Source organism: Canis aureus, chromosome X, assembly GCF_053574225.1.
Source record: "Canis aureus isolate CA01 chromosome X, VMU_Caureus_v.1.0, whole genome shotgun sequence".
NCBI lineage: Eukaryota > Metazoa > Chordata > Mammalia > Carnivora > Canidae > Canis > Canis aureus.
In genome coordinates, this window is record NC_135649.1 from 117,751,005 (window position 1) to 117,771,403 (window position 20,399).

Sequence of the window (20,399 nt, forward strand, 5' to 3'; positions counted from 1 at the left end):
AAAAAGAACTTCCCTTCAGTTTCTTTGAAACCCATTAATTAATACAAGAATGTATCAACTTCACTGCAGGGCTACCTTTTTGATTAGGAAAAAAAAAAAAAAAAAAAAAACCCAACCACTTCTTACACCTCCCAGCTTTGCAAACATGGAAACATGACCAGCCAACTGCTTCACAAAACCAATTCCAGTAACTCATATGCCTGTGGTACCATTATGTCATTGGTCAGCTTCATGGAAAATTTTTCATTTTCATTTATTTTCATAGTTTAGAATATGCCAAAGCACCTTCTTTAACTCTGGGTGGAGAGGTAAAGCAACCAAATACCAGTGAAACATAAAAAAGACCACGGGAGGGGCACCTGGGTGGCACAGTCGGTTAAGCATCCAACTCTTGATTTTGGCTCAGGTTGTAATCTCAAGGTCCTGGGATCAAGCCCCGAGTTGGGCTCCACTCCACGCTCAGTGCAGAATCAGCTTGTTCCTCTCTCTCTGCTCCTCCTCCCATTCACACACACACACACACACTCTCTCTCAAATAAATAAGTAAAATCTTAAAATAAATAAATAAAAGACCACAGGAAAAAGAGAAAAGACTCAGAGGCACCATCAATGAAGAGCTCACCAGGACACTGTCTAGCTCCAGTGCTAGGTTCAAACCAAGTTGTCTTTGAACTACCATGAGCTTGGAGAGTGTTCCAGAAACTAATCTCACAGCTCAGGAAGGTAGAAGAACCAGCTTAGCTCTTGCTCCTTTCCCCATCACCTGGCTGGGATTAATCCACATGGTTTTATAGCCCTGAAAATGACAAAAGCAACCTTCATCCCCAAAGTAGCATGACAGGGTTTTATTTTCACTGGTGCAAAAAAGGGATGACAGCCACTCCAACTAATGAAAAAGTGGCTACCAAGCACCCCAAAACAGATGGCAAGAAAGCAATAGGCTTCTCCCCTTTACACCAGATAAAAATCAGCCCACCTGAAGGAAACTCAGACTTCGGATCCCAAAATACTGAGTTGGCACTAGATTTCAGATGAGATGCTGATGACTCAGGGAAAACGTGGTTTTATCAGTTATGTGTTTATATCAAACGCTAGAGTGATCCATATTTTTAAAGGAGCTGGGTGATATATGGCATAAGAAAAATATTCATAATTTTAAAGGCACAATAAGTGCATAAGTTCATAGTTAAAAGCTGGAAGTAAGCATGTCAAAAGCTCCAAGATAGAGCTGAGTGTTGAGAGTTGCTCAAAGAGGAATGATTGGTTCTGGCCACTGCGGTGGCACTTTAAATGGAAATGCTGCTCTGTCCTTCTCCCCGAGATACACATGTGAATGCAAGAAGCTATTCTTGGTAATCCTCGACATTTTTGTCAATATGCCATCTGCATGGTGACATTTGGGAGGTTTATGATACCGGAGGAGGAAGGGTTTGGTTTCTGGTGTCTCGGCTCTTAATACTGAGATTAAAGAGATGACAATCTTGGGTTAACCTAGGCCGATCGATCACAGAATGATCTACATGAGATGCCTTCTGAAGTAGCTTCCATATGGCAAACAAATGGCACCATAGTGCTTCTAAAGAAAAGTCACAGTGGGGAAAAATACTCTGCAGAGTTGGCCACCATGGGCTTGTGCCTTATCATTTTATTTTTTTATTTATTTTTTTTTAAGATTTTATTTTATTTATTCATGAGAGACACACAGAGAGGAGAGAGAGAGAGAGAGAGAGAGAGAGAGGCAGAGACACAGGCAGAGGGAGAAGCAGGCTCCATGCAGGGAGCCCGACGTGGGACTCGATCCCGGGTCTCCAGGATCAGGCCCTGGACTGAAGGCGGCACTAAACCGGTGAGCCACCCGGGCTGCCCTTGCATTATCATTTTAGATCCCAAATCATCCAACCATTAGAAAGCAACTACCCGCCACTTTTTTTTTTTAAGTAATAATAAAACATCAGATTCTAAACACAAGTATCTGTAACATGATAGGGGCATTCTAAAAGCATATTTAAAGTCTTCTCTTAAGACATACTCTTTAAGCCCACACACAGCTCAACCGCTAAAATAACAAGAACGAAATACATCCGCTGTGCATTTCCGGTTCCACGGAATTCCTCGTAGCCACCAGGAGCAAAGCTCCTGGAACAGCACAGGCAAAAGGCTCAGCTCCTTTGTGCCGATCCAAATGTGACGGCTACACTCTCAATTCTGGCCAAACCCTGCTTCTCCAAGCCTACAAGGGCTCTGAGGGAGGGCCTCAGGAGCGGAGTCCAGCAGACAGGCAAGTGCAACCCAGGGTCCGGGTCCTTAAGAAACCATGCCTAGGTCTGGGAGCACCCTCACTACTACCTGTCAGTCTTCTTGCTTCAGATCCCTCCCTCTCAGTACCCCCACAGTAGGCAGAGAGACCCCAACTGGATGGTAAGTCCCCCAACAGAAGGCTCCCTGACCTGCTGGGAGTCACAGGCAGAGTCCCCGCAAGGGCACACGAGGCCCTTCAGGAGCCACCTGGCCCCAACCACTCCCCCCATCACTGGTGCCTTGGCACCTGCACTCCTTCTCCCCAAAAGCTTCAGCCCCCAGACACTGCCAGGCTTCCTCCTCAGCACCTGCAAGCATCACGCAAGGGCCCCCGTACCAGCGAGGCCTCCCCCCACCCCACCCCCGGCCACCTGCCCCTGCCGGAGGGCTCTCCCGAGTGAGTACCGATGGGGTCAGCCATCGCCACCTGCCACCACTGCAGTGTGAGCCCCACAGGAGCCAGGGTGTCTGAGAAGGATTTATCTGCGTTCCCCCAGGGCAGGCCCTCGGCCCCAGTGCTGCTGACATGAACGGGCCGGGTCACCTCCGCTGTGGGGTGGCTCCACGTGCTGTGGGATGTGAGCGGCAGCCCCGGCCTCCACCTGCTACGTGCCAGTCCCAAGCCGTGCCTGCCAGCTGGGACAGTCAAAACTGTCTCCGGACACTGCCACATGTCCTCTGGAGGGCAAAACCACCCCCAGCCAACAGCCTTTGTTTTAGTGGAATTGGTGAATCTAAGGGTGGAAAATACCTTTTACTGCTCTGGCCACATGCTGCTAGGAAAATACCTAAGGTAACTGCTAAAGTGACTGATCATGGTTAGCACTGCCTCCCTGGAGCCCCGTTTTACCCACTTTCCCAGCTCCCCCCACTGGCATGTGAGCCCCACAAGAGGGAGGACTTTCCGGAGGTGCTGGTATGGACATGGACATGTGCTCTGAGAGTCCCCTTCAAGGCCCAAACAGCACAGTGATTTGGGTAAACTTAATTTCATCCCCAAAGTACGTTCATCTGTTAAATGTAGAGCCAAAAGCTATTAATACACATATGAAAACTGTCTTATAGATATTGCACAAGGTTGCTGAGAAGATGTAGCTGAACATCTTGACCTTGAACCAACTTCTCCTATTCTTAATACCTGTCCAATACTAAGTATCCGACATTAGCTATGGAGCAAGGTCTAATCATATGATGTGAATTGTTTCAGAGTCTCCAACATCAATGAGTGCTACAAATACAAAGTTCCAGAACAAGAGGATACCAAAACCTGGAAATCAATAATTCTGTACATATTTGAGGTGTTTTCTGATTTGTATCTAAGCTAACATAACAATAATGAAAGTTAAACGCGTGAAAGCTTTGGATGTGTTAACATGGTACACAAACAAGCATGACATCATTCTCGGATTGGCAAAGTAGAGCCCGTAGGCCAAATCCAGCCTGCTTCTTATCTTTATAAATAAAGCTTTATTGAAGCACAGCCAGGCCCATCCACATTTAGGGATTGTCTCTGGGTGCTCTTGAGCTACAACAGCAGAGCTGAGTGGTTGCAACAGAGACCCCATGGCCCATAAAGCCTAAAATATTTCTTCTTATTTAGTCCTTTACCAAAGAAGTGTGCTGGCTTTACGCTAATCTGTTAACTTTTTTTTTTTTAATCTGTTAACTCTTTAGTAACATTTCATTACCAGCAACTTAACCAGCCACAAAACCAAAAACATGCAAAGAACACCTTCAAGCAGAGAGAAAAATAGTTCTCATGAAATCTGAGTGCTTGTCTTTACACTGGTGGGCCTCCAGGGTCACAGGGCTACAAGGAAAGTGATATGACGGCGGGAGCAAAGTCTGATGGGCAAAAGAAAAAAGACACTAAAGAACTAAAGACTCACAATGCTGAATAACTATTTAATATGATCACAAAAACAATCAAAATGTGTCTATTATGCACTAGACGTTGATCTGAGTGCCCCCACTTTATGGAAGAGGAAACTGAGGCTCAGAGAGCCCAAATACTGCCTTAGGGCACACATCAAATGGCAGAGCCAAGAGTCAGACTCAAGACCTTCTAAGTCCAAAATTGGGGCTAACCACACTTGGGCGGTCCCTATGGTCAGCAGTACATCCCGGGACATACCAACGCCCCTGTTCACCCATCCAAACCCTAACTGTCAAGAAAATGTCACACTTTAATATATCTAAGTAACAAAAGCATGTACTATAATTTTAAGAGGTTCTTCCAAAAATGTGTGAAAGGTAAGAATGCTGATATGTGAAGGCTCAATTGTTAATTGGTCCTTTAGCCACAACTTCATTTTACTCCAAACACTGCCACATAATCAGGTATCACATCAACTATTCTAAAACAAACCGCAGTGCTAATAAATCGTCCCAGAAGCTAAAGTCCTCTGAATGAAAGAGGTAGTTGCCTTCATGAAAACCATCTATCTTTTAACCTAGTAACGGTTACCGGGTTGTTCAAGGTTATATTCTCCCCTTACAGTGGGCAAAACTCCTGGACGATGCTAACATAGGACGTCCTGGGGAGTGCAAAAACATTTTTTAAAGTTGTGGGGTTTTGTTTTTGTTTTTGCTTTTTTTTTAGACAGAGTGGGGGTCAGAGGGACAGAGAAAATCTTAAGCAGGCTCCACACCTGTGGGGTGATGACACCTGTGCTGGTTGCTAATAATAGAAACCCTAATTCCACCAGCTTTGAAGGCTAGGTGGACGTTGTCAGTTCACATTTCACGTAAGAAAAGGTGCTGCAAGCAGGTAGCTCTAGAACCTTAAATCAGCCACCAACCACCGTACCAAGGATGCAGCCTCTCCCCACTGCCACCCGCAGCTTCTCAGCCAGCTCCCTCCTGGGTTTTGTGGCAAATGTAACTGCCCGGTTCCAAAGTGGAGTGGAGACAGGACATCCAGCAGCAGGAGGAGGAGTTACTTTCATATAGGTCTATCGGAACAAAGAGCCTGGTCCTCAACTATGCCCGTCTCACACCTCCCCCTGTGCACATGGCTCACATGGCTTGGGGCCATGTGCTCCTGCCCCAGCCAACTGCAGGCCCCTACCTCTGAAATGTCAGTGGTACCCCATCCCCGCCCCCAGTTGTGAAAGTCAAAAATGGCTCCAGACATTCCAAATGGGGGGGATGACAAAATCATGCCTAGTTGAGACCCACTGGCTCTGAGCAAGCAGGACTTCACCAGGAGCTAGAGAGAGGGACACATCCCCTAGGTCAAGACAAGGGTGGCCACTCTAACAAAATGGGGGCTCTGACAGCTGACAGGTACTCTTGAGAACCCTAGAATATATGAGAAAAACTAAGTGAAATACTGAAATATACAAATAAGTAAAACCCATGTCTATGTGCATAAGTGCATTCAACATTTACTGAGGACCCACTACGTGCTCTGTACTGTGAATAAGCAGAGAAAATCTAAATAAGTTAAAGGAAAGGAGATGCTTTAGATTTTTTAAAAAAATATATGACTAACTGCTTGGTCCCTTCATTCTCTGATCTTTTAAAAAAATTTGAAATAATCATGGATTCACAGAAAGTTGCAAAGACATGTATGGGGGGTTTCTTTCACTCAGTCCCCCCTGGGGTCCCACCCTGCCCAGCCCTGGCACCATGCCAGAGCACGGACCTGACACCACTGCAATCGCCGCACAGCTCATCCTGAGTTTGCAGGCGTGCCTCTGCGTGTGTCAGTGGCTGGGTGTATATGTACCAGCTCCGTGCCATTTTACCACATGTGTAGCTTCCATAACCACAATCACGACAGAGAAATATCTCGCCACTCCGAGCCTCCCTCGAGCCACTTCTAGAGCCACGTGTCCCCCAGCCTCCATCCCTAACCCTTGGCAACCACTAATCTGTTCTCCATCTCTGTAATGTTATTATGTCGAGAATGCTCTACAAACAGAATCTCACATTCATTTCCTTCTGTGTGTTGTGCTGCCTGGAATCACATGGTGGTTTGAGGTTGGGCTGCCACTCAGTCTGCTCTCAAGAGGAACAGGCTAATGACACTGGTCCCAGGGGTTTTTTTCTGATCTGCAAGAGGGGGGCGTGGAGGGGTAGAGAATGGCTGCATTTCTTCTTTGCATCTGCATGTTCCAAGTAGCACATGTGTGCGCACACACAGTTCTCTTCATGGGCCTTTAAAACCCACTGAAGTTCCTAAAGTACAGGTGGGGGGGATCCATTTACCCAGGAGCACAAAAGAATGAATCCCTTACTCAAATTCTCCCAAGAACTAAAGCTTTTTGTACCTTTAAATCTTAGCTTTTTAACTCTATTTTTTCCAACTTTATTGAGATACAACTGACATACAACATTGTGTAAGTTTAAAGTGAATGATATGATTTGATTTTTTTTTTGATTTGATATTTCTATGTTGCAATACGATTATCACCATGGCATTAGCTAACACCTCCATCACATTACATAATTACCACTTAAGATCTACTCTCTTAGCGATTTGAGGATACAGCACTGTTAACTATAATCATAATGCAGTACACTAGATCCCCAGAATTAAATGTGTGTTTCTAATGAAAATCCTTTTTTTTTTTTTTTGAGAGAGAGAGAGAGAGTGCGCACACACGCGTGGGGGGGGGAGCGGGAAGAGAGGAAGAGAGAACTTTAAGCAGCCTCCCCCCACCCCCCCACGGGGCTCAATCTCATGGCCCTGAGCCGAAACCAAGAGCCAGATGCTTAACCAACTGAGCCACATAGATGCCCCTAATGAAAATCTTTCCAAATATGGTTATTTTCCAGGCATCTTAATCTTGATTTGCATATTATTTAAATGCTCTCATCTAACTTTATCTCTGGAGCCTGCTTCTCCCTCTGCCTATGTCTCTGTCTCTCATGAATAAATAAATAGAATCTTTGGAAATAAAAAAGAAGTTTCTACAGAGGGGTTCGTTGACTAAAAGGCCCCCACTGGCTTTCATGATTCTGAGCTCCTTTCCTTTGGTTGGTTAGACTTCCCACCAGGGTCTGCAGGTCTCATCCTGTGCCCCACTCCGTACAAGCCCACTGACTAATGGTTACCTTAATTAACCCTGTATTCTAAGATCAGGGGTCAGCAAACATTTTCTGTAAAGTGCCACACAGTATTATTTTCAGCTCTGTGGGCCATCTGGTCTCTGTCCAGCAATTTAACTCTGTCCTTGTAGTTAGTTACAGCTCCAAAGCAGCTACAGCATGCATGACTAAGCTCCAACAAAACTTTATTCGTGGACACTAAAATTTGAATTTCACATAAATTTCACAAAACACCACTCTTATTACTCTTTCTCAACCATTTAAAAGTGGAAAACTCATTCTTCACCTGCAGGCTGTATAAAAACAGGTGGTGGGCCGGGTTCAGTCTGTAGGCTACTGATGACCAACCCCTGTCCTAGGATTTCCCGGGGCCAGCCATGATGTCTGGGAAATAATTTACACTTAAATCAGTTCATCGACTAACAACAAGTATTATCATCCTCCTTGCACAAGTAAGGAAATCCAGGCACGAGGAAATTCCAGGACTTGCATGGCAGCAGGGCACAGGTGGTAGGAGCTAACCCAGAGCCTGGGCATCCTCGCACCCGAGGGCGGCCCTGGCAGCACGCTGGTGACCGCTTCCACTCTGGCTTATTACTCCGGAGGGTCTCTCTGCTTCCCCAGCTGTATCTTCGACTCCTTGAGGGAAAGGGCCAGTCCTCAATGATGTTCATTTGTTATTTTCCATGGTACCTCGCACAGAGGCAGCGTCTTGATTATTTTTTTAAGACTTTATTTATTTATTCATGAGAGATACAGAGAGAGGCAGAGACACAGGCAGGGAGCGAAGCAGGCTCCCTACAGGGAGCCCAATGTGGGACTCGAACCCTGGACTCCGGGATCACGACCTGAGCCAAAGGCAGACACTCAACCGCTGAGCCGCCCAGGCATCCCAGCATCTAGATTACTGAAAAGTCTTACTATGCATTTAATTTTTTGGCTCTCTGTCCCCAATGGTAAAAAGACATGTGAGAGATTTTATACTTCTCTCTTTCTCAACATAATGAATCAAAGGCTAAAGTAAGGAACAAACGAAAAGCGAAACTGTCTTTGATGGTCAATTGGTTTTTTTTCAAGTGTGCTGGCTGTTCCCATGGGCGCAGGCCACACAGCTGCCCTCAGGATCACGGGAGGGCATGTCCCTGTGTTAAAACAAAAGCAGAAGCAAAAAAACCAGGTTCCTATGATGGGGGTGAACCTCAAATGTTTTTGAAGCTAGATAAAAGAAGCTCCACATAAAAAGCCACATATCACACGATTCCATTTAGATGGAATCATCCAGAAGTGGCAAAGCCGGAGAGAGGGAAAGCAGCCTGGGGGGTGCAGGGGGCTGTGGGGAGGGGGAAGTGGGGAGGGGCCGCTTTACCTGGACGGGGTTGCCTTCTGGGGTGAAGGAAAGGTTTTAGAACTGGAAAGAGGGGGTGGCTGCACGACACCGCAACTGCGCTAAGTGCCACGGAACTGCTCACTTAAAATGGTGACTTTGTTATGTGAAAGTTCCCTCCATAAAAAAGATGTTAAAAGGATGGTGGTGGATCTGTGTATTCCAGTAGTGGAAACAGCACGCAGACCTATTATTAAATGAAAGTGTCAAGTCACAGGGGAAAAAAGGTGACAGTATGATCCCAATTATGTAAAATCCTAAGACAAAGGTCCAGCCCTATGTACATGTATTTGGGTAGAGTGTAGAGAAGGGACTAGAAGGACACACCACAGGCTGATCCCGGAGGTTCCGTCTGAGAAGGGGCGGGTGGGGATTTCCATGTGTTCTGCATATTTGTGCACTGTTTCATTCTCACAGGAAAAGAATGCTTCAGTGGGGTCCCCGTGTAATAGAAAAAACAGCCCAGGTCCCTGTGGGCCCGAGCACTTGGAAGGGCGGCCAGTCGGTTCCACGCACAGCTGTGCCGGGAGCGAGGCGCCAAGTGAGGACTGCGAGGCGCCGTGATGCCAAACAAGGAATTTTTACGGAGTTTCCCGTGGCTTTGGCTGCATCCGTCCGTTGATAGGTCATATGAAGTGCGTGAGACCTCACCAGCAAGTCCCACGGGCTTCGGAAGGGCCCCCCGTCAGGACAGCATCGGCCCCTCTTTAAAAATGTGCGTGTTCCCTGAGCAGCAGGCCAGGGTGCACACGGGCGATCCCGGGGAGGGAGGGAGAAGGGGGGCAGGGGCCGCACGTGTGCCGCTGCGCCCCGCCGTCCCCGCACCGGCCTCGAGCGCCGGGCCCCACCTGCACCTGGGGGCCCGGGGCCCCGGCAGCCGATGCCAGCCGTCCTGAGCCAGGACGCCCCGAACCCACGTCCCAAGCCCCCACAGCCTTCATCCGAGCTCGCCCGACCGTCCCGGGCTAACGGACACGTCCCTGGATTAACAGACACCGGGAAAAAGGGCAAGAAAACATTGTGACAAGGGCGGGGATGAGCAGGTCCGTTAGGACACCGGAAGGCCGAGCGCAGGGACCGACCTGCAAATGCCACCGCAGCCCACGTGGGAACACTCCACGCTGCGCCAGCGCCGCTGGAAACGGGAAGCCGCCGGGGCTACGGGCAGCGGCCAGGATCCGCGGCCTCCAGCACGGGGCTCCCTGGGCACCGCGAGCAGGGGCCGGGACTCGGAGGACGCCCGCTGCCGCCGGGCACAGCGCGGGGGAGGCTGGCCGGGGCCCAGGAGCCAGAGCAAGCCACCGCCGCCACCGATCGGGCGGCCCCGGACCTCGCGGGCCCGCAACACACGGGTCGTGTTCCTGCCCTGCCGCTGGGGATGCGCACAGGTGGGCCTCCCCGCCTCCCCCCACCCCCCCAGCACGACGGCTGGAGTTGCCGCTGGGCTAGCTCCGGCATTCTGCAGGGGACCTGGACAAGGCGGGCACTTCGGGGCAGTGAACAACCTGGGCCCCAGCCGCTCAGTGGAGCAGCGCTTGGCAGTGAAAAGGCACGAAGGGCCGATCCACGTGGCAACGCGCACGAACAGCGGGGAGATCGCACTGAGCAAAATAAGCCTGGTGGGGGGGGGGGGCACTGAGTGCATGACTCCACTTAGATGAAATGTCCAGAACACACAGATCTACAGACACGGAAAGCAGATGAGCAGCTGCCAGGGGCTCAGGGAGGCGAGGAGAGATTGCTAGTGGGTATGGGGTGTCTTTCTGGGGCGAGGGAAATGTCCTGGAATCACACAGTGGTGATGGGGGCACGATCCCGCAAATTTACTAAAAACCACTACACTGTGCACTTTAAAATAGTACATTTGATAGTATGGAAATCTTTTTTCAAATTTTTTAAGTGAGGATAACTTTCAGGGTGAATCCAGGGTGATCCACCGGCTCAGAGACCTCCCCCATGCGGGAGACAGGTACCTTCGGGCACCTTTCCATGGGACAGGGCTCCAAGGGGCAGAAGGAGTTCATCTCGCACAGTGGCTCTCTGCTGTCCTGAGTTCCACATGGCCTGGAAAGGCCATAGGCACCTTGGCAGTGCTCTAGCTCCTGGTGGCGCCGAGGCTGGCACGTAAGGCTGCTCGGAGGCTCTCCCGCCTGGCACCCTGGCCCACCTGCCCAAGTGCTGGGCTTCTTGCCCAGGGGTTGCCCTAACCTGCTCCCTTCCTCTCCCCCCTCTCTTCCTTAGACCCTTGAGCTTTAAAGAAATAAAAAGAAAAAATAAAAAGAAATAAAAAGAAAACAAAGAGAACCCGCCAGATAGAAAACACTGGAGATTCCACCACTCCACAAGCACCCTTGCAAGATGCCCTCACCACATCTTTCTAGAGCTCCCCATCCCACCTGCCGTAATTCAAGTATTGGCTAAGTCCCGTGCACTCCTTATTTCTTTCACAATTTCTCTGATATCATCCCTGCCTTTTCTAATGTCCTACTGCCCTCCATCTCTCTAGCTCAGGGCCTGTCGCCATCCGTGAAGACCTCCCAAGAGTTTCCAACTGGTCTCTTCTCTTGGAGATCCACCCCTGCCCACCACCCCATATTTGGCTACTCATCAGATGACCTGGCGCCTAAGGTGAGGCTCCCCGGCTCAAATCTACAAGGAACAAGGACTCCTGGCTGTTGTAAGGAGCCAGGGAGAAGACAGATGTGAAAAGCTTATTAGCATGGTACCCCTAAGCACGCCACAAATGTCAGCTACTGTGATTGTTCTCAAAGACACCAAGCTGACCAGATGCTTCCATTTTCAATGGGAAAACCACCCTCCTGCTTCCCTCTTATAAGGACCATGACTACACCGGGTAGACCCAGATAACCAAGAATAATCACCTCATCTCAAGATTCTTAACTTAATCCTACCGACAAATGTCATTTGCCATGGAAGGTCACTTATTAGCAAGTTTTAGAGACTAGGACATGGACATCTTTAGGGGAGCCATTATTCTACCTTCCATGAAGGAGGTGGTGGGGCAAAATATCAATTAACAATGAATGCAAGATAAAAAAAATAACTGGTGGGTATGACACAGTACAAGGGGCACAGTTACCCTAGTGAAGGGAGGGTCAAGCCCAGGTAGTAGATCTGAGCTCAGCTCTGGAGCCAGAGAGAGCTCTGGAGCCCTCTTTGGCTGTGGACAGTGAGGTTACTAAGTCAACCTCCCTGTCCTATTTCATCATCTGCCCACCTACACCCTGTGTGGCCGCTGTGGGCTTTCAGTGGAAGCATCCAGGCAGACAGGAGAGCACGAGCACCTGAGACACAGAGGCTGTGCAACAGTTTGAATGAATGAATGAATGAATGAATGAATGACTCAGGGGCAGGATGTTTCAAAGTGGGAGGGGTTTGGGCAGCTGAGTGGCACCCGAGAAAGGGCACCGATTCCTGGCCAGAAGACTCAGCTCAAGTCCCTGTGCTTCCAACTGCCAGCAGGACGTCCCCCGTCCCCGTAGCTGTGGCCCTGCAGTGCGAAATGAGGAGCTTGCACAAGACTAGCACTTCCAACTCCCAAGCTGAGGGTTCCCAGCTCGGCGTGCTCCAGCCCCAGTCACACCTCCCTCACCGGAGGCTGGGTCAGGGAAATTGACCTCATTTATTCCAACAGCCCGCAGGCACTTCCTGCCTCCGGCACTTTCCTCACATTCCTTCCTTTCCTCCCCAGCTCCCAGAAAGCACCAGAAACCCTCAATGGAAGAAAATAAAGACAACGCCCCCCTGCCCCCAGCTCAAATGAGCCCTCCCTCCTTTTTTCAGAAGCCATCACCACCTCGTGACCACTGTCTTCGTTTCTGTGTCTGTCTCCCATCTCCCAGAAAACTTGGTCTCCATCCGCCTTCCTAGAACGCGGGAGGCCAAGAATCTCTGTAAATATTTCTTCACTTTACTGGATTTAAATAGGAACAAATGAATTCAGAAGAATTTAACTCTGCTTTATTTTTTTTAAGATTTTTTTATTTTTTATTTATTCATAGAGACAGAGAGAGAGAGAGGCAGAGACACAGGCAGAGGGAGAAGCAGGCTCCATGCAGGGAGCCCGACATGGGACTAGATCCCGGGTCTCCAAGATCACGCCCCAGGCTGCAGGCGGCGCTAAACCGCTGGGCCGCCACCGGGGCTGCCCTAACTCGGCTTTATTCCATCAGATCAATTGTATTGAATGTATTGGGAAGGCAACCAACATCAGCAAAAGGACCTGGGCTAGAAGAAGCTCACCAGGCTCGCCAGGTGGCTTTTACCACGTCACCTGACCCATGGGTTCCTAAAGCAGAACCTACCAGAGAAGGTGGAATACATTATTCCCACTTGCAAGAGCAGAGTGAAAAGGGAGAAAAGGAAACTTAGAGATTTCTAAACATCCGGGATCTATTTTCAGAAATGACTTTTCCATTCACTTTTCTTAAAAAAAAAAAAAAAAAAAAAAAGGAAGGAAGGAAAGAAAAAGACCGATACTAAGCCAAGAATAGACCAAGAAATGATTGCTGATGATCTAAATGGATAAAGATTCTTCCACCAGGAGCCCACCCCTTATGGCCTTAAAAGCAAAGACGCTCCCCCATGTTCATACAAACAGTACCTATAATCTTAAAAAATGAAAAACGGAGAAATCATTCCTTGTTTTTCAGAAAGTTTGTATAATCCAGAAATAGACTCTGTGGAGTAAATATAGTAAACCTCCTATTAATTAATACTAAATAAAGGTCGCAAGGAGGTGGCAATGATGTCATCCGACTCTGTTATACGGGGCTCCGGCCTTGCAATTTCCCAAACCATGGATTGTTTTCTCCATAAAATAGCTTGTTCAAAGGAATTTTAGTATACCACAGAATTTCTCCAATTGGAGCAGGTCAAATCCCATCTCGTGAACAAATGGGTCCCTAAAAGTTTATGTCATGCTATAATCTGGGCCTTCCACCGTCATCAGGATTATTCACATTCGCTTTGATCTCAAATGTGATACGTCCACCATCCTCTGGACTGGCTGCTCGGCCTTGGCAGTCCGGCATTGTAATCTCAACTGAGCTCCAAGAACAGAACATGCAGTTTCACTCACTCAGTCCACATATAAGACAACATCAACAGAACCCACAGGCACTGTTGAAGGCACTAAATTTTTTCAAAGGAAGCAAAAATGTTCTTTCCATGTTTTCTGCCTAAATAGCAAATATCTTCTTATAGAGTGATCACTGAACTCTGAGTGAATATATGTAGAATACATACGTGTGACCAATGTGAACCAGGCAAGACTCACCCACAGAAACTGCCAGCCATAGAAACGATCAATTAACTTTATATTTTTTAACAAGGTCTTTGGATACAATCCGTAGCAAAGAATGAAAACTATACAGACAATACTGATCTGCGGAGATAGTGAATTTAAGCCTAAGGAGGGTTCAAAATCAAACCAAAAAATTCCATTTTGTAAACATTGAGATTTTTTTATACATCTGTAGCCACATCTGTAAAGATTATTTCCTTAGGCTTGCAACTTTTTGGTTGTGACTTGAAAAAGAAATTACAACTACAGTAATTCACCCACACACCCTGAAGCTGCCAATATCAAATGCTATTACACACAACATTGACGGGAATTACTATAAAACTCTAGAAGAGATTATCTACAACCCTTGGCCCTCAGTTACTGTGTTTACAGGGCCTCATCTTACACTATGACAGTTTTTACTAAATTGTATGTGAAATAATGTTTTAAGTCAGCATCAATTTTCACCACACCTACTACATTCATTTATTCCTTCATAATTTCATTTTCTTTAAAAGCCTATTTATTTATTTGCTACTATCCTGTCAGTTCTCTATTTGGAAGCTGTTTGGAGAAAATCATTGAACACCGTCTTCCACTTGCGCGAATCAAACACAACTCAAAAAGGACTTTAACTGTCAGATGCACATGGAGAAAATGTACTCTGACAAAGTTTTTTTCCATATAATAAAAATCAATTACAACTTTAAAGGATAATCAGTCACCCATAAAAAACGGCAGGGTTCTGTTTTGAAAGAGGAAGAAGAATGGCTATTACACCATACGCCATTTACACCCTTCGGTAGACTCCACTTAAATGTTTGTGGCTTGCTGAACATTCCATACATATTTCGGGCAAGGTATTATGGGAGCTGAAGTGCAAGCTATCCCCTGCTGAATTTTCACTCACTATAAAAACAATGTCTCATAAAAGTATACACATGTTTTTACTTTACAAAAAAATGTAAACTATGCACTTTTACTCACTCAATCGACACTTTTAGCACTAGAAACGGGACTTTTAAAAAATCTATAAGTGATGCCTGCAAAGGGTGAAAATGTCATTCAGTAACAAACAGATTTCTGGAAAAAAGAATATAGGAAATGTGTATGAAACACAGAGAAAGGAAGACTGTACAAGCTGACTCCTGTAGGGTCTGCTCACCTATGTCCTGGGTCGTACCATTAAAATGGAAATTTGCACGTTTATATTTTTCATCTTGAAACCCCACTCCAATGTAGCCACAACTGTTTTATATTACCCTCATAAAATGAACCTTAGCCTTTTCTAAGCCAAACAGTATTTTTAATTGGTTCATTTTCCAGTTGTTTGGGTTTTTAGCAGACATACAGCATAAAAGGGCACTACATTCCAAGCAGTTCCACCAATTCCAGAACCATCCAAGACTTCATCAAACAGCTGTGGCTCTAGCCTTTGGTAAAATTATTATATGATCTCACCTGATTTTCAAAATAACTAAGCATCTTTTTAACCCATAAAAGTGTGCTAGGATTTACCTAAGTTTCTGAGTCCAGAAGTTTGCTGTGTTCAGGAAGGATGTTAGGGAAACACGCTCATTTTGCTGTTTTGTTTTTCCCTATCTGAACCCAGAGAGATTTTTCAAACAATAATGCAACAGCTTCCCTCCTCCAAAGTTTATTTTCAAACGCCAGTGCCATGCAGCACTGCCTTTCCTGTGCAGGTAAGGAGGAAGCAGGAGCAATGTCATCACACTGAGCCTGTCCTGAGTCTTAAGATCATTGAGAAGCCTGCAGTATTTCCTTTCTAGCACCCCGGCCCAATGCAGAGAGAAGTTGCTGCAGACAGGACAAGGTATCAGGTAACCACTAGAAACACTTAGTTTCAACAGAATTCCCAATTACGCGGTGCGTGCGTGCACAGACACTCACACACACACACACACACACACACACAAAAGCACCTCTCCAAAAGAGCAGAACCACTGAAATTAGCAATCACACAGAAAGTTAAGGAAAAGCATCATTACATGAACTTAATCAGATGCAATGTGGTAGTGCTTTTAGAAGAATCCATGTTTCACTCCATGGTATATTCACATAAATACTAAGACAACTTAGTGCCCTGTTCACATCTTGCACAAAAAGGAAACCTGAAATTCAGCTCTTGTTTTTCGTTTACTGCAAAAGCATATGGGTCTAATCATGTTGCATTCTGGCTGCAGTACACAAGGCGACTTCAATCAGAATTTTAACTCAATTTTTAAGGCGCTAAAGAGCAACCATCATAGTCTGGGAGCAGAGTCTCCCGATTCCAAGAGAACTGGGAATCCCTGAGTGGCCCATCTGGCACCAGTCTTTGGATGGAAAGTAGGCTGAGCCCGCCAGACAAGGAACCCACACCACGAAGCTGGAGCGCACGTTTATGCTCCAAGATGACAGCTCATCTGGCCACCGCGGGGCCGGGGGCGGTGGGCGGCCGAGGCCCGGCGGGGATGGGCGAGGCCGAGGCGGAAAAAGGAAAAGAGGGCTATCCGTCAGCTCCGGGGGAGGAAATTCCAGGCGACCAGCTTCCAGGCGCCGGTCAGCGGGTGACGTGAGGGAACCAAGTCACTGTGTCGGCCCCGCAGCGGGGGCCGGGAGGCGGCCGGGGCTCCGCACTCCGGGGGCTCGAGGCCGGAGACGGGGCGCCTCGAACCTCGTCCAAGGCCCCTGGGTGGGGGCGTGGAGCGCCCAGATCTTCGCCCGGGGCCCCCCCGAAGACACGCGACCTGCGCCCAGACCCGGAGGCCTGCCGGCGTCCTCGATCCCCTCCGAGAGCCCGAGGGATGGAGCGCCGGGACCCCGGCCGCGGCCCGCACCCCCGCTCTTACCGGTCGCGGGGGTCGATCCACGACGTCTGGCGCGTATTGTGGTCGATGTAGAAGACGCGGCCGTCGTAGTCGCGCGCCTCCTCCCAGCCGGCGGGCAGCGGCAGCTCCGCGCTCTCCCGGGCCCGCGGCGGCGGCGGCGCAGAGGGCGCGGGGGGCGCGGGGGCCGCGGCAGGGGGCGCGGACGGCGGCTGCTCCCGAGGGGGCTGCGCGGGCGGCGGCGGCTCCCGCGGGGCCTCCCGCGGCTCTCCCCGCCGCCGCCGCCGGCCGCCGCTCAACCACGGCATGACCGCTCGGGCCCCGCCGCCGCCGCCGCCCGGCCGCCCCGCGCGCGCCGCGTCCTCCGCCAGCACTAAGGCCCGGCGCCCGGGGCGCGGGGGCGGCCGCGGGGAGCCGCCCGCCGCGCCCGGTGCATCCTCCGCCCGGCGCCCGCGCACCGGCGCCCGCCCGCCGCCCGTCCGGCCCTGCGCGTCGCCGCCCGCGCTGCCCGCCCGCCCGTCCGGGTCGTTCGGATCGCCGCCACGCGTGGAGTCACAGCCCCGGAGCCGCCGCCGCCGCCGCTGCCGGCGGCCCCTCGATTCCCGCGGCGCGCCCGGCCATCTTCGTTCCTCGGCGCGGCCCGGTCGGGAGGGGCGGGGCGCACGCAGGCCCCGCCCCGCCCGCGGCCCCGCCCCTCCGCCCCGTCCCCCAGCCTGCGGCGCCGGCTCCCGCCGCCGGGCCCGCCGTCGCCCTCCGCTGCTCCGCCTCCAGGCTCCCCCGGGGCTCCCGGGCCACCGTCTCCCCAACCCGAGCCCCCGCCCCCTCCTGCTGCTGCCCCCCGGCTCCCCGGCCGGAGGCTCCCTCGCCCCCCAGCCGCTGCAGCTCCTCCTCCCGCTCCTGCTCCGCGCGCTCCTCCCTCTTCCCACTCCATCACCTCCCTCCTCCGGCCTCGCCGGGAAACCGCGCGGGGGCCAGGATGGGCGCCGCCGCGTCCGTCCGCCCCCGGGCCACCGCGGAGAGGAAGGGGGGCCGGGAAGACGGCACCCCACCCGAGCTGCAGGCGCGGCCCGCCTGGGGCTCACTCCGGGGACGCGAACAATTCCCGGGGGAGAGGGCGGTCACTTCGCTTTACCCACCCCCAGACTTCCAAAGCCCCTCTGCCCACTGGCGGGGGGACTGCGCCTTGGGTCTCCCGAATAGCCAAGATGGTCCCGCGAAGGCGGGTAAAGCCCCGGAGGGGAGGCCGAGGGGGAGCCCGTGGCCAGTCATCTTGCGTGGAGCTGGGGCGACACACCTGTAACCGAGAGCTGGACAGGTGGCCACTTAGGCATCCCCTCCAGGAGAGCCCCAGAAGGGCTGATCCGCAGTCCCCGCTCTGGGCCAGGCCCCCTGACCTGCCTTAAGCTCTTCCACCTTCCAGACTGAAGGATCTGATAGTTTGAGCAGAGACTCAAGTTGACCACTGCTGGGGAGGAAGCTGTGTCAACCCCTAAAATCTGATGATACGTTATGTTCCACCCGTGTCACAAGCTGGAGAAACTGAAGTCCCAACTTTGGGGCTCTCTCTTGCTCCAAGTGTCCCAGCTACTTAACTACTCGAGTTCCCTGGCCACGAGACTTAAAGCCAGGAAATACAGGAAAGTTATCAGGAAGGTTTTAAAACACTGTTACGGTGATATAAAAACAGCTAGTAAAAAGTCAGTGTGATCCAAATCTAGATACAGAGAAGAGACTGAAGGAAAACCTTCCAAAACTAGTTTGCATTCCTTCAGTGAGGTGGCTTTTTAAAAATTATTTACCCTCCAAATTGTTCGTAAAATGATAATATTACTCTCATAAGGGGGAAATGTTCTTGGAGACCGCTCACTGGGACATACCTAAGGAAGGTCTTTCCTCCCCTCCTCCCACCACAACACAGGAACTTCCTTATTCCCCAAGTGTCTGCCCCCACCCAAAACTTATATGCCGGAAATTCCACCACTAGAGTCCTTTTAGTTAAACGTGAATGGTTATTAAATGTCCCAGGGAAAGGTAGGGAGAGTAACAAAAAGGCTAATATTTCCTGATCTCGCACATTCCAGGGGATGCCCAAGTGCCAAGTATCCCCGCTCTGACGTTTTCCTTTCTGGTTGGCATGCGTTACTGCCAAGGGGGCTGCCGCTGCCTTTCCTCTCTCTTCCTGCACACCCCGAAGTCACTTTGCCACCCAGCATGGCCAGGCTGAAGCTGCGGGTCTGCCCTCCCAGGCATCCTGTCTTTCCAGAATTTCACAAACCTGGGTACTGTCGCTGGAACCTGCCCTGAATGGGGCTGGAGTGTGTTAGAGTGAAGCAGCCCCTACAGAGAGAGAACACACCCACACATCAAAGGACTCCTACAAGGAAAGGCAAGAAGAGAGAATATCAGGTAAAGAGTAGGGGGTGGGGGGGCCACACCCAGGTGGGAGCTGAGAGGCAAGCATGGATGGGCTTTCCCTGAGGACAGGAGACCTTAGGTACCCAGTGGGACTGTGCTACAGACCTACTGCTTACGAGCGCTGTGCGAGGTGTTGGCACGCTGCAGAGAGCAGGACTGAGTCTGTGCACCCCCCATGCCACAAAGAAATAAGCACTTATGACTGTGATTTGTCTACAAATGAAACTCAGGTTCATCCCCAAATTGAGGATGCAGGAGGCCCGTGAGACTCCAAGGAAGACACCTGACATGAGGAAACTGAGGCTCAGGTCTCCAGGTTCCCAAGTTCTGAGCCCTGTCCCCTTGGCACCTGGAGCTGCTGGCACCCAATACTTGATGTTGGTAGCAGATGCGGCATCCCACCCAGATTTCCTTGGCTGGGGCGCACAGCCTTCTTGGAGGATCACCCTTGGCTGACAGACGTCTAAGAGGTTATTATGCCCCCCCCCCTTAGGGACTGATTCTGCTGCGGGACAGCCCGTCCTCTTGCCTTTGTGGGACAGACTCCAGTGGGCCACACTCCAGAGCTCCCCATGGGCTGCCATGGCTTTGCTAGCTGCCCCCCCACCCTTCCCGCCTCCACACCCCCTTCGGCGAGCACACCCCCAGTCCGGCACTCGCTTGACCATGGTCACCTCTGGCACTGCTTCTGGGGAGCCTGACCTATGAGGGTCCGCCGCGCTTGCTGTCTGCCGAGCACTGAGCAAATATAAATCATTTGATCATCGTGACAACGTCTGCAGATATTCCTAATTCCGTGTGCACATTAGAGGAGAGTTCAGAAATAGGGGGACATGGCGTGCCAGTGAAGACAGATGGGACACCCTCACTGAAAAAGCTTTAGCCACATGCCCACTCGTGGCCCCTGGACCTCTCTGACTCAGAGAAGCACAGCAGGCCTGCTGCCTTTTTCTTCCTAAAATGAGCTAACTAATGGAAGAGGCCAGAACTTGGGGTGCCTGAGGCCTGTTGACAGCACCGTTAATCCTTTCTGACTTGGAAGATCTGCCGGGCCTCTGGGCGTCCCTGCAGACCTGTGCAGGGAGCTGGGTTGGCAGAGAAGGCGGTG

The 20,399-nt window shown here is 50.4% G+C and overlaps 1 protein-coding gene across 1 annotated transcript in view; it reads right to left on the minus strand.

The window, feature by feature from the left end:
- WWC3 (WWC family member 3) overlaps positions 1-17,184 on the minus strand; it is a 119,649-nt gene extending 102,465 nt beyond the window's left edge. Inside the window, exon 1 of the mRNA XM_077889129.1 lies at positions 16,901-17,184. Coding sequence (XP_077745255.1) covers positions 16,901-17,184 — 284 coding nt within the window. The remainder of the gene's footprint in view (positions 1-16,900) is intronic.
- Between the last annotated feature and the right edge of the window lie 3,215 nt (positions 17,185-20,399).